The following is a 15055-nucleotide window of genomic DNA, read 5'->3' as shown; positions in this document are numbered from 1 at the left end:
CCCTCCTACCTTATAGACTCCAGCCAACCTTTCTAGACTTACATCAAATCATCTCCTTTTTACATATTATATTCCAGTCAAATTGTCCTCCTGAACTATTTCTCAAACTCAGCTATCTCCTACCCCTATGCCTTTGAATAATCTATTTCCCATGACTATAATTAGCTATTTTCTCCTAACTCTTAGAAATTCTAGCTTTACTCAATATTCTGCTCATATGCCACCTTCTAAGGGAAGTCTTCCCCAATTCTTTTGGTTGGTAATACTCTCCCCTTTCTCAAATTATCATGCACATATTTATTGTTGTTCCTATCAATAGACTGTAAACTTGAGTACAGAGCCTGGTTTTCATTTTTGTATTTGTATCCTCACTTTGTACTTTGCATGTAGTATGTGCTTAATGAATGTGTATTGAATTCAATACATTGTGTTTAATTAGGAACTTCTTGGAAAGATTTCTAGCTTTCTTTAATTTTGGTAAATTAATAAATAATTTTTAAAAATTATGACCAACTAATATTCATAATGGGGAATCTACATGGCACCATGGATAGAGCACTGGACTTGGCATCAGGAAAACTCTTTGTGAATTCAAATCTGGCCTCAGATACTATGTGACCATGGGCAAATTATTTAACCCCGTTTGTCTCTGTTCCTTCATTTGTAAAATGAGCTGGAGAAGGAAATAGTCAACCCTTCCAGTATCTTTCCAAGAAAACCTTCAAATGGGGTCACAAAGAATCACAAAGCACAACATTTATAATAGCCCTTGAATGGTTTCAAAGCATCCCATAGGCATTATGTCCAGGAATGTGATAGAGAGGGCCAATTGTTAAATATTAAGTATGAGAATTTATACTAGGAAATTGGCAAACATTACAAATTAGGGTTTGATTTATTATTTTCTTAGTTGTTTAGACTTTGAAAGGTGATTGAGAACATGTTAATGATGGATAGGAAACTTAAAAGTAGGTCTTACACTGTCAGAAAGGAAGCTCTTAAACATTACCAACACGCCAGGGGAAAGGGTATAAGCATTTATATACACCTACTATGTGCCAGGCACTGTGCTAAGTGGAGAAATTGAGGCAAGCCAATTGGAACTCAGATCTTCCTGACTCCAGATCTAGTGCTCTATATACTATCCTGCTAATAGCCTTTAAATTTCACCATAAAACATAATTTTAAGCAACATGGATGAAATCACACATTGAAATAAATATAAGGGTGGAGATGTGAACTTAATGTCTTCTGAAATTGAATCTCACATACTTTCCTTTGAGCCTTATCATCCCAACTCTACCTTACTGGTAGGATACTCTTCTTATATTTTAATACTTCTAATGAATTAACATTTTCTAGAGATGTCTTGAGAATGAAATAAACATAATTATAATCTTTTAAATGCTCATTGTCCTTCCCTTCTGTGGATACTAGCTAAGGTTCACATTTTAATGAACAACATCTCACATGCATTTTGTTATTATTCTATAAATATTTAAAGATCATATCCAAGGCAATTTATGCTGTGTGCATAGGCTACAATGATGAAAATTCACCTGTTGCCTGTTCCCAAGGATTTTGCAATCTAACATGGGAGATACAGTATAAAAATAGCTATAATACAAGTTAGAATATGATTACTACAAATAATAGAGCTAACATATCATGAGAAACTTGAAGAGAGAGCAATCACTTCCAAATTGGAGGGGTGAGGTAATCAGAGAATAATTAATGCAAGAGATAAGACCTAAACTAAGACTTAAAGGAAGAAAAAGTGATAGACGTAGTATAAATGAGTGTAGAAAGAGAGAAGAAAAGAGCCATGATGTCCTTAGGGACGCTGCACACAGAAAAAAACCATAGAGGCCACATCCACAAAACTTACTGAGCCAAAAAGAAACTTTCAGCACCAAAATGCTCTCCACCAGTATTTCCAGACCCTGAGCTGCCAGGATCATTCAATCACCTTTTCTTCTTTGAAGTTACCACCAACAGCTTCTTTCCAAGGTTATTAATGATTATCTAATTGCCAATGATACTTTTCTCAGCATTTATTCTTTTTGACCTTTTTGTAGCATGACACTTGTGACTCCATTTAATACTTTTCTCCTTCAATGACTTCAATGACGCTCTTTTCCTCTAGTTCTCCTCCTACTTCTCTGTGGGGGGAGGGGAGGATAGAAATTATAGAATTTCAGATTTGGAAGAGACTTGAGAAACCATCTGGATTAGGCTATATCTGGGTAGAAATCTGCTGCTAAATCCTTGGCAGGTGATCATCTAGTATCTATTTGAAGACCTCCAATAACAAAGATATGACTAACTTAAATGAGATAGTGTATATGAAGCATTATTTTTATTATTGCCTTCCGAGGCAATCCATCCCATCTCTGCACAGCTCTTATTACAGTTTTTAAAAACTGAAATATGCCTTCCAATGACTTCATCTTCAAGTTGTCAGAGGGGGTCTCAGTGACCATGTTCTCCAACACGCATACAAAAAAAATTCCTTTCTACATCTATAATCTTCTCTCTTTTCCACTGATGACCCATACTTTTATTTTCTGCAACCAAGTTTAAAAAACCTAATCACTTTTCTATGGGACAGCTCTACAAATATTTGAAGAAACTATTATGTTCCTCCTAAATCTTTCTTACTGTTAATGTTTTTCCTTTTAGACTGACTACCCCAGTTTCTCTAAATGGTCCCCATCAGGCATGATTTCTAGTACCTTTATCATCTTGGTTATTCTCTTTTGGACATACTATAGCTTATTAATAACATCATCCACTTCCTTTCTAAAATATGATGTCCAGAACTGGACACAATATCCTTAGTATGGTATGCTTAGAGCAAAGTACATCATGACTATAATCTACTTTGTTCTGGAAGATATGCTTTCCATAAATGCATCCTAAGATCCTCAGTGACCAAAAATGGATTGAATTACTCACACACTCACCTTCGTGACTTCAAATTTGGTATCAGACACTACCTTTGTGATCCTGAGCAAGCCACTTAACTAATTTGCCTTAGTTTGCTTATCTATATAATGAGCTGGAGAAGGAAATGGCAAATCACTCCAATACACTTGCCAAGAAAACCTCAAATGGGGTCATGGAGAGTCAGATGTAACAAAACTGGACAAAAAAAGAAATAAATTTATATGAAATATAAATGTTAGCTAGTGTTATTTGTGATCAATATTATAACAGAGGTGTTGTATTTACATAAGATAAACTTAAGATAAATATAGAATTGTGTTGCTGTTATTTGTTTCTAAATGAAAAAAAATAAAAATAAAATCATATACTGACTCTCCAAACACCTCCATTTAAGAAAATATCCTCGGTAACCAGAGATGTATGGTATGACTCTTTTCATTACATTGAATGCACAATAAATGTAACAAAGAGCACTTGCACATCTAAAGGATCTAAGGAACACTGCAAAGTCATGTATTTTCACCTAGATTTTCTAAATAGTAGCAATTAAAATTCACAGCTGCTGGCTGTCCAGATGTTTCTTGCATTTAGAGTACTGTAATCTTCAAGAGAATATATTGTATTACTGCAGTTTCTGTAAACTAGACAGTCAGTATTCTAAATTCTTCATACAAGCTCCAATGAGTGTATTTTATCTTCAGATTAGCTTCTCTAATTCTCTCTCTGTGTGTCTCTGTCTCTGTCTCTCTAGCTATCTATCCACATTTATCTCATCTCTCTGTCCCTACCTAACTCTTCCTCTCTGTGTCTGTCTATTATCTTTCTGCCTGTCTCTCTCTGTGTGTCTCTGTGTCTTTCTCTGGGTGTTTGTATGTCTCTGTCTTCATGACTTTGTCTCTCTGCTTGTCTCTCTCTTTCTCTTTCATTTGCTTGGGGCATTTGCAGTTCAAAAACAAAAGACATTTACTGCTTAGAGTTTAGCTGTATCAGGGTGTAAGTGCAGGTCAGGCTTGATTTATGTGACACTTCAGATAAGCCCTGGATGAGAGCAAGACACTGAGCTTGGGATGTCTGTGGAACTTGCCTTGACTTATGTCTCCTTTTTTTCTAGGCAGCCAACATCCCTTTGGTCTCAGAGCTTGCCATTGATGACATACATTTTGATGACTTTTCCCTTGATGTTGATGCCATGATCACTGCTGCTCTGCGGATGTTCATGGAGCTGGGAATGGTGCAGAAATTTAAAATTGACTATGAGGTAAGTCACTCCTTTCCTTCTCCAACCCCCACCCTGCCCCGTCTCATCTCCACTTCTCATTTGAGCCAGGCTGGGTCCACTAGGGCCATGTGCCATTGACCTGATGCAAATCTCTGCCTTCTCATTTCAGACACTATGTAGGTGGCTTTTGACAGTGAGAAAGAATTATCGCATGGTACTGTACCACAACTGGAGACATGCTTTCAATGTGTGCCAGCTGATGTTTGCCATGCTAACTGTGAGTGTATTCTGCTAAAATGGAAGACCTTGACTTTTCTGTCTTAACTACCTAAATGCATTCCCCTTCGTTATTCATATTCTTCAACACTTATTATGATACATATTTCTCTTCACTAAAATCCACATGTTTTAGGTTCTAGAATATGTGGTTCTAAGACCACATATTTTGGCAACATTTCCCAAATTTTATCAACCGTGAGATTACTGACACTTAAAAAGAACAAAATAAACTAGATTTCAGTCATACTAATTCTTAGAATGCTTCTTTTCTTAGTAAAGTTTTGCCTTGTAAAATAGTTCTTTAAAAAGAAACAAAAGCTATCAATTTATTCTTTCTATTGTCTCTCATTTCTTTTTTTTCTCTGTCTTTCTGTCTCTCTCTCAACTCAGATACAAGGATGAGTAGTAGAATAAAGAAATAACCAGCCAAGGGTTCTAAAATTATACTAGAAAAACTACAACGTTTGCTGTAGAGCACATTATTAATACAGAGAAATTCCACTGAACTCTTATTTTAAAATACCACAGAAAGTGGGAAGGAAAGCAGTGCACATTCTTGACAATTAACTGAAAGTCAGGTGGGATCAGCTGTTGGGCCTACTGCTCTGGAAAATTCTTTCCCAGAGTCTACCATCATGGAGATTTGTGCTATTTGTTTTAGTGGGGTAACTCAACCTTCCATGCAAATGACAGCTGGCCGAAGGTAACAATTGGGATTTTGTATACTTGGAGTAAATGTTTTATTCCAATGGCAGAAATAAACTCTTCCAAATAGAATCCATTTGCTGGGAATAAGCCAAATGCTTATTTTGGCTAATCCCACTTGAATTAAAATGCCTCTAAATAAAATGTTTGTTAGTTGTAATAAATTGACCACTCTGGTCTACTAGTGTTTTGTGGAAGACCTTTGACATGGAAAGAAAGTGCCCATAGAAATGATCATTCTTAATCTGCGAAGGACATAAAAAAAATCCGATTCCTTTTGGAGAATAGAAGTCTAAAAATCCATATAGCTTGATTTCCAGATTGCATGTTTAAGAAAGTAAAACTTTGGGAATACAATATGCTTTTTGTCTTTAGTGCAGATAAACAAAAGTTTGGCTTTCCAATACTTTGTGCAGGGCCTGAGCCATAGTATGCAACTGATAGATACTAAATGACTTACTGATATGTATTTTGAGGAATCACACATGACTGAAAGACTATGTTAGCTCACTAAGACTCATGAAAAGTGGCTTGACAGCAACAAATAATAGTAAAACCAAATTTTTCGAGGTTCATGGAAGCAAATTAGACCAACAAATTGGATCTCTCCAGAGTTTCAGGGATTTCCTGTACATGAAGACTAAATTCAGGTCAGGGTTTCTTAACCATTTCTGAGTCTCACATCTCTGTGGCAGTTTGGCAAAGACTTCTCAGGATAATACTTTTAAATGAACAAACTACAATACTTAGACCTATAAAAGAAAATAATTATATTGAAATATAGCTACCAAAGTATTTTGAAAATAAGATCATGGACCTCAAGATCAAAATGCCTACAATTAAGTAGCATCTTTCATTGAAGAGAATGAGGCTTCAAATTTTAAGATTCAATTATGAAAGCAACAAAGTTGGTTGAAGGACTTCATTTTGTACTTTACTTTTACAAATTATAACTTGGTAGTATCAAGAAAAATTGTGTGTCTCTGTGTATATGTATGTATGTTTATGGGTTCAGATACGATGTCATACTTTAAAAAAATCTCTCCCAGCACCTATGATATATCATCAACACATATTAAAATTTTTAGAGGCTCCAGTAATCTTACAGAATTTCCAGAATTTATGGACATCAAAGATTTTGTCCACTGAAGGTGAAAGGAAATATAACAATATTATGAATCAATAATGGGAGAAAATAGACTTTTTGTGACTTTTTTAGAAAAAGGAAGGAAAGGCCTTTTTTTAGGAAAAAAATTCCTCACCAATATTATTTATTATAACTTTCCAATTAAATTCAAAAACATTTATGTAGTGGTTACCATGTACAAAGTATTGATCTAGACATACTGGAGATACAGAAACAAAATGAAAAAAGTCCTTGCCTTTTGGAGCTTAAATTCTACTGGGAAAAAGAAACTTGATACTCTTCAAGAAACTGAAGGAGGCAGACCTAGAAATGGGAAGTCCTAGGTTCAAATTTGGCCTCAGATACTTCCCTGCTGTGTGATCCTGGGCAAACCACTTAATCCCTATTGCCTAGCCCTTACTGCTCTTCTGCTGTAGAACCAATACACAGTATTAATTCTAAGACAGAAGTAGGGAAGGGAGAGGGGGGGGAAAGAGAGGAGGGGAGGGAGAAAGAGAAGGAAGAATGGAGAGAGGGAGGAAAGGAGGGAGAGAAGGAAGAAAGGAAGATAGAGGAAAAGAAAGAAAAATGAAAGAGAAAGAAAGAAAAAGAAAGAGAGAAAGAAAAGAAAGAAAGAAAGAAAGAAAGAAAGAAAGAAAGAAAGAAAGAAAGAAAGAAAGAAAGAAAGAAAGAAAGAAAGAAAGAAAGAAAGAAAGAAAGAAAGAAAGAAAGAAAGAAAGAAAGAAAGAAAGAAAGAAAGAAAGAAAGAAAGGAAGGAAGAAAGGAAGAAAGGAAGAAAGGAAGAAAGAAAGAGAAAGGAAGGAAGGAAGGAAGGAAGGAAGGAAGGAAGGAAGGAAGGAAGGAAGGAAGGAAGGAAGGAAGGAAGGAAGGAAAAAATTAACAGTTTTATTTGGGCAGATTTCATATTCACCATGTTTAATGTCAATTTACTAAGTGCTCTTGACCAAATCACTATTGAAGGAAGTTTTCATGGCTCACTTAGAGGAAGAATCTGTTTCTTGACATCTTCCCCATGTTAGGATAGAAAAGAGGAATCTGGGCATAGTAACTTGAAAAACATCATCATACAATCTTTCAGAATATATTTCAATTAAAGAGTCAACTCTAGAATAGGCATGGTTTCCTATACATGAAATATTTATGCTGTTCTTTACTGTATAAATATCAGTATGACACAAACAGTAGAGCACACACAAACCCAGAGGTGGAAAAGGAAAGAGAGGGAGGTCCCTGCCAACTCAAAGATTCTGTAATTATCTTTTCTTGATCGCACAAACACACACAGAGACTGGCATCTCCATTAAATTTAAAAAAATAGTTTAAGTGCTCTGTTGTTTAAATAGTTCTGTGCTAGGTGCTATTGATAGGAAGTGCTTCCCAAGGTCTATTATCAGTCTTCAGCCCTGCTATAGTGTGAGATTTGTGGAGAAGTCCTGATCAGGAAGCCCTTTCCCCTGACCTACACAGTTGTAGAGATAAAGAAGAGACTCTCAGCCACAGGGGCACATCATTAATACATTGTTCTGTTTTGGAAGTCTCTCCCTCTGATCTGGAGGCATCCAGAATTAGTTTGGCTTTCTGGCCAATAGTCTTGTCCCAGACAATACCGGATGGATATGTATGGAACTGGGAGGATATTATCAAGGTGGAGGAGATTGAAATGTATTTCTCACGCACACACATGCTACTTTGCAGGGTGGAAAGCATGGTTTGCAACAAATGATTCTCCAGTGAGCAAAAAGCTTCTGAGTAGGCAGCAATTATGAGACTCGCCAATATGGGTGCTGGTGAGGTAGGTGAGTGAGCCCCAGAGAGAGCAGAGTTGGCATGGCCCATTCCACTCCCATCCTTTGTACAGAATTAACAGAGACTGCTTGTGGGAAAATAACAATAAAATGAACGAAATTTTTTTTTAATTTTTTAAAGAATTAAACTCACATTGATGGCCTTATTTCTGATATTAATAGGAGCCCTAAATGCAGATTCCTTTGCCCAGAGCAGAGTTAGTTTCTTTCCCAACACAGTAAAATTGATCCTCCCTATTTCCTTCTCCTGAGCTATCCCCATCTGCCCTTCCCAAGCATTATGATGGGTTTGGAATGGAATTCTCATCTGAAAAATGTCACAATAGAGGCACGTGATGCAACCTCAGCCTCTCAGCTGGAGATTCCTGGCCTTTGGGAGCTGTGTTTTCCTCTAGATGGAGCTCCAAGGCTAAATTTCTCCTCTAGATGTCTTGAAAAGGAAAGACACTAAAGCTTCCCTTTTAGAGCAGATGATAAAGAGGAAGGGTTAGACTGGGGGTGGGGAAGGGAAGAGGGAAGATTTATTTTTAAAGGGGATACCATCAAATCCAGTCTGCCTAAAAACCAACCCTTCTCATCAGGTCCATTTTACAGCAGAAGTGGATACATTTTCACACATTCATTTGCTATTGTTAGCATGAGTTATCTGGTCCTTTTAACATCAGATCTCTGGTTGTAATTTTTTTTCCTTCTGAAATCCCATTGTTTCTGGGAATGGGAAAATGTGTAAAGGTGATGACTTTAGTATATCTGCATTAGTATTTTTGCACAGTTGACTCTACTACACAGGCAAAGCCCATATAGGTATCTACTTCCTTATTTCCATTGAGAATATTTATACATTGGGCTCTGCCGCATAGGCAAAGCCCAGAAAGGGGTTCCACTTCCTTACCTATGCTCTCTGGGGTCATTGAAAACACAGAGACAGTAAACATTATTGCTGAATCAGAATTGTGTTTTCCAAAAGTACTCAAGCTGATGCCCCAGACCCATGAACCTTATGCAGATAACAGAAGCAATATACATCCCCCTGGAAATAAAAGCTCCATTATAGGATAAGCAATTTGACATAAAATAGTAGGAATCTGGCCTGCCAATGACCCAAAGAATGACTAAATAAGTCATTCCATCCTTTTCTGCCTTTTTCAGATTTTCAGATCTGTAAGGGAGTGGTTATACTATTTGTCTTTTGCTTTGAAATGGACATTCAGGAAATTCAAATTTGCTAAGTACTTTGAGTTTCATAGAGGAAAGCATGATAGAACATGAATTATCACATTGCAAAAAAGCCTAAAGTCCAAGGGAATGTCTTCTGATTTTCTTAATTTTCCAAAGAAATTAGAAATGTCTATATTGTTTATTCCCTGTATTGTTATAAAATATGATAGTATGAAGAGCAGCTAAATATGCAGTGACATTGTGTCAGTGATGCACAGAACCTGACAGTTCCCCTCCCCCCAAAAAAGCTTGCCTTAAGAATCAGTGTTCTTTCCTCAGAGGACCATCCTTAGGATGTGCTCATCAGTGCCTTGTGCCATGCCTTGCACCCTGTAACTGCTCAATAAAGGTTAATTGAATGAGCAGACTTTGTTTCGAGTAATATTACTCAAGGAACCATGGTGCCCAGTGTCCAGCACAAAGTCATAAAATGATGAACATCTATCACCAATAGAAATCTTGTTCTTTCTCTGTATCACAGGAAGGTTCAGATAGGGTTCATATAGAATATTATGATCTTGCAGAATTCACTGGATATGAAAAGAGAAGAGCTCACGATCACATTAAAATTTATAGCAGGACTGCCAAAGCAGCTCCAGTGGGGTGATTGCTATTCAGCACTAATAATAAGCGGGTATCACAGCAAACACATGGACACCCCCTGACATTTACAGTGGGCTTCCTAAATCTCATATGGGGATAGAACATGTTTAAGTCCATATTTGTGTTGTCAACAAGGTTATTTTCAGAGATAAGCCACAAGGTTTATTGATAATTCAAACTAGGGAGCAGAAAAGACATTTAGGGAGAAAAATCCAGCCCATTCACAAACCTGAAGATAATGCACATCATATGGGTCAGCTGCCTGCATTTTTCAGGAAACTTTGATTTTTGTTGTAGAAATTTTTTTCCCTCAAGCTATCTCAGCAAGAAGTAAAATTGGAGCTGGAAGTGTTCAAGGAAAATTTTTCAAACATGCTTAAATTTTCACATGAAATATTGTTTGAGAATCCTAATTTTTTCATCAGAAAACAGCTTAAGATAAAAACAAAAATGATTTTGTTCTTTTCTATGCTCATGTCAGTACTGTCCATAATAACAATGATTTTTATTATTACTAGCAGAATAATAGGTAATATATTTTACTGCAATTTTCATATATTCTCAATTTCCTTAATGACATAAGATCAAGTAGCTGGTAAGAGCTGATTTAAAATATGTGTAGCAAATATCAGAATATTATGGTTGTTCTGCATGTTAGCCTGTTACAACCTTTAAATTTCATATTTGCATATTATATCCTTAGTATAATTCCAAAAGGAAATAATTTTTTAATATTAGGAAACCAAATAAGTGATCATCCTTAATTACCTGTCTACCGACATCATATAATCCATCTACTATATGGGCAATAATAAATAAATAAATAAATAAATAAAATAGGTTCCTATTTTAAAATTTCATTTAATGCTACTATGCTTTAATGTGTTCAAAGCTTCCTTCCATATCTGCTCTTTTTGACCAGACCTCACAGTGGCAGTTTGACTGTGTCCCTCTGGCAAGTACTACCCATATCTGTGTTTATTTTTTTTTTAAGCACAAAAAGTCAAAGCAGCTCATAATTAAGAACCTGGCGTGCTAATAACCAAACGGGTACTATTGGGAAGAGGAATAATCCAATTCATTTCCTCACACGAGAGAATGACCTCCATAACTCACTTTAAGCTCTGCCACTCATGAGTTATGGGTCATTCACTTTCTAGTGAAAATAAATTCTCCTTCACCACCATCCAGGGCTAGGTATTTTTTTTCTCTGTACATGTAAATTTTAAAAGTGTATAAACATAATCACGGCCAGCATTATAGGTAAAGTCGATACTCTTGCTCACAGACACTGCTTTTTAATGAAATGTGTTTGTGATCACAGAAATAACAACAGTCTTTTTACAATACAGGATTTTTGATTAAACTGAATTTATTCTCGAGATTTTTATGGTGTTGGTAAACTGCTTAATCTTCCCTTTTGTGTTTTATGATGCCAGCTGAATCCTTCAGGTCAGTGAGATTCGGCAGTAGGCAATGGACCATTTATCACAGCCTCAGTTTTCCATTATCAGAACCCTATTTTAGATGCTTTACAACTTGTTTGTGAGACTTTCTCTCAGCTGAAACCTAGCACCTTCAAAGGTGTCAGGTTGGGAAATCACTTTCCCAATGTTTTAATTGACTTCATTTTCCAAGATGTTATTTTCAGTTTGGTGATAGTGTATAAGTTAAGGCTAATATTTCAGATACTCAAAAGTGCTTCTCTACCTGGACCTTTGAGTTCCCATTTCACAGGTCATACACTCTTGTTGTACACAATTAGTGTTCACTGCTTTGGGAATAGAACCCAAGTACTTGACTTACCTGTGATTAAGAAAAGGTATACTGGATTTCATTCTGACCATGGCCGGCTTATCATAAAGAGATACATGGGCTAGGTTCCTAAATACTGTGAAAGTACTAATACATACATATGCTTAGCTCAGCTTTTCACAAATTGGATAGAAGGCTGGACGCATTCGATTTCCTTCAAACCTTGGCCCTTTTATAACCCAGTCACAGATTTCCTTGGCTTTTACTGTAGTTCAGTGCAAACTGGGTTGATAAAGGGGATCCACACATAGATCAACACTTGGTTGTGGCACATTAATCAATCAATCCATTGACAAATATTTATTAAGTGCCTGCTGTTTGCCAGGCACTGAATGAGGTGTCGGGGATACAAAACCAAAGATGAGATTATCTCTGACTTCAGAGTTTACATTCTATCAGTAGGGACAACATATAAGTCATATCAATATGAGTATATATAGAATAAAGACAACAAATTTAGGGAGGGACCCTAGCTGCTGGGGGACTGCTGGGGGATAAGAAAGGCTTCATATAAAGGATGTTGCTCCCACTGAGTTTGGAAGGAAGTGTAGGATTCTGTGACTTGGAGGAAATACATTTCCAGCAGGTAGATGAGAAGTTGAGTAATGTAGGTGAGAAAAAGTAACTGCTCATGGGAACCCAGCTGCATAACCTTTGAATCTGTTTAATGCCAAGTTTCAAATCAATTCAACTGAGATACTAAATACCCACTATGTGCTGAGCGCTACATAAACCCTGACTTCATAGAGTTTAAAGTAGATAGATTTAATACATATATAAGTAACTAGAATGCAGATAATAATAATGTATAAAACAATAGTTTAAGGTTTCCAAAGCACTTTACATACATTATCTCATTTGATCTTCATACTTGCTCTCTGGGATAGATGCTATTATTATCCCCATATGACAAATAAATAAACTGATATCCAGATTTAGGTGGTGTTGTTTTTTTTATGGGATCCCACAGCTAACTAGGATCTGAAGTAGGATTTGAAGCCAAAATGAAAAGTGAATAAGTGAGGCAAAAGCTGATGAGAGGCAAATTGGGAGGGGGGCAGGAGCTGGGCTTATGACATAGGTCTACATCTCTTTTTTGAAATTATCTCCCCTTTCCTTTCTTTTGTTTTGTGTTTTCTCTTCTTTCTATTGTATAGTTCTTTTTATAGTATTACAGGTATTTTATCATCTATTTCAGTATTAAGAAATACTTGTATCCTACAAATATTAAACAGGTATATGGTACTTGTTTGTTGTACTTAATATATAACTTTTTAATTAGCTCCCCTGACCTGACTCTCATGATTGTATAACAATAAATTAGATATGGAAGATATGTGAGAAATGTCAATTAATTATATATCCCTTCAAAGTAAAAACAATACATTTGACTTGAAAATTATTCATGAATATAATATTTGTAGGAACATATTCATTAAAGGCATATCAATCAATCCACAAATATTCACTTTGAAACTAGGAACTGTCTTTTGTCTTTCTTTGTATCCCCATAACTTAGGATAGTGCTTGGTACATAGAAGGCACTTAATTAATGCTTATTGATTGTCTGACTATATACAATGATAAGTACAAGGGATACAAATATTGTAATTAGTAATGAATATCCTTTTTTGCATCCCTTAACTTGATTTCTTTTTTTTTTAATCCTTACCTTCTGTCTTAGAACCAATATTGGTGTAAGAGCTAGGCAATTAAGTTTAAGTGACTTGCCTTGGGTCACACAGCTAGGAGGTATCCGAACTCAACTCAAGGTCTGGCTGAGCTCCCCCTCTTAACTTGATTTCTTGAGACAACAAGAGATGGTGGATGGAGAGTTGATCCTTGAGATTGGGAATATTTGGGTTCAAGGATTATCTCTGATACATATTGACTATGGAACCATGACAGAGTTACAACTCTGTAGCCCTCCAGGAAACACTAAAACCATACATTATAAATCACCTTCCTATCTGTATTGGAAAAGGGAGTTTCCATACCATGAGTTCCTCATAGTGATGAAATCATAGACTTATATCCATCACCCCAAACTCTAAAGATAAATGACCTTTGAGAAAATGGCAGTATCATATGTAACAAGATGGATTGATTAGGGGACTGGTTCTTTATGCAAAATCAGTGCATTGGGGATCTTTATTTTAATTAATTTCTAGACATTTTAGCTCCAAACCTCTTATATTTACAAAGTTTGGTCATTTGACAGACAAAAACCAAGGCCAAAACCAAGTGTACTGACTTCTCATTTGGACACCATGTTCTATTAGGTGCCCTTCCCTTAGCCCAAGGCCAGCAGTCTTCCCATTCCACCTTTCCAGTCTTCTTATACCTTTTATATTCTCCTCCCATTACCACCATTTACTACACAGTCCAGTGACACTGGTTTCCTTGCTGTTCCTCAAACAAGACACTTCCTCTCCTGACTGGAGACATTTTCTCTGGCTTCCTCATGTGCCTGGAACTCTCTCCTTTGTTACTGCTACTCCTGGCTTCCCTGCCTTCCTCCAAGTCCCAGATAAATTCTATCTTCTACAGGAAACCTTTCCAGATCACTCTTCATTCCAGTGCCTTCTTTCTATTATTTCCAACTGATCTTGCAGATAGCTTGTATGAACATAATTGTTAGCACGCCATCTCCCCTGTTAGACAGTGAGCTCCATGAAATCAGTAACTGTCTTTTGTCTTTTTTTTTTGTAATTCCATTGCTTAGCACAGTGCCTGGCAAATATTAAACTAGATAAATGTTAGCTATTATACTACTATTATTATTATTATATCATCATTATATTATCATTAGGTCCTAGAGAGCAAAGGGCATATTTGTGGGTTATTGGATTTGATTCAGTTGTTTTGTATTTTTGTTTGTTTTATTCCCCAGAGTTTTAGCTCTGTGCTGAGCACACATTATTAGGAGTTTTTGAAGTGACTAGAAAGCTAAGTTCCTGGAATCATTCTGACCTGGAAGCAGGGAGTGTTATTCCAAAAACCAGCAAAAAAATTATTGAAGATGTGAGAAATAAGGGATGGTGAGGGGAGGACAAAGGAATGGGGGTTGCTAAAGCTCAGAAACAAAAAGTGAAGAGGTAACTTAATGCTTGATTCAAAGCATACAAAGTGTACATAATGCGTCATGGTGCTTTCTCATAACCACAGAGAGTCAATCCAGAGGCAAGGGGATTAACTGAAAATCAAAGAGATTTTGTCTGGACCTAGGAACTCCTTTATGGTGAAAATGACAAAACTCTGGAATGAGAACTAAGAAGGGCTTCAAGAAGAGAAAAAAATGACCACCCATCCTCT

At 36.4% G+C, this 15055-nt stretch overlaps 1 protein-coding gene and 1 long non-coding RNA gene across 2 annotated transcripts in view; one reads left to right on the top strand and one right to left on the bottom strand.

Annotated features, from left to right (window-relative positions):
* Positions 1 to 15055, top strand: part of PDE11A (phosphodiesterase 11A) — a 523355-nt gene that overhangs the window by 391581 nt on the left and 116719 nt on the right. Inside the window, exons 11-12 of the mRNA XM_001377248.4 lie at positions 4061 to 4207; positions 4338 to 4445. Coding sequence (XP_001377285.1) covers positions 4061 to 4207; positions 4338 to 4445 — 255 coding nt within the window. The remainder of the gene's footprint in view (positions 1 to 4060; positions 4208 to 4337; positions 4446 to 15055) is intronic.
* On the bottom strand, positions 3888 to 8383 carry LOC130453723 (uncharacterized). The gene is made up of 2 exons (XR_008911243.1): positions 8238 to 8383; positions 3888 to 4171 (listed from the first exon to the last, which is right to left on the bottom strand). It is a non-coding gene; the product is annotated as an uncharacterized LOC130453723 (long non-coding RNA).

This window comes from Monodelphis domestica, chromosome 4, assembly GCF_027887165.1.
Source record: "Monodelphis domestica isolate mMonDom1 chromosome 4, mMonDom1.pri, whole genome shotgun sequence".
Taxonomy (NCBI): domain Eukaryota; kingdom Metazoa; phylum Chordata; class Mammalia; order Didelphimorphia; family Didelphidae; genus Monodelphis; species Monodelphis domestica.
This window is presented reverse-complemented; position numbering and strand designations above follow the sequence as displayed.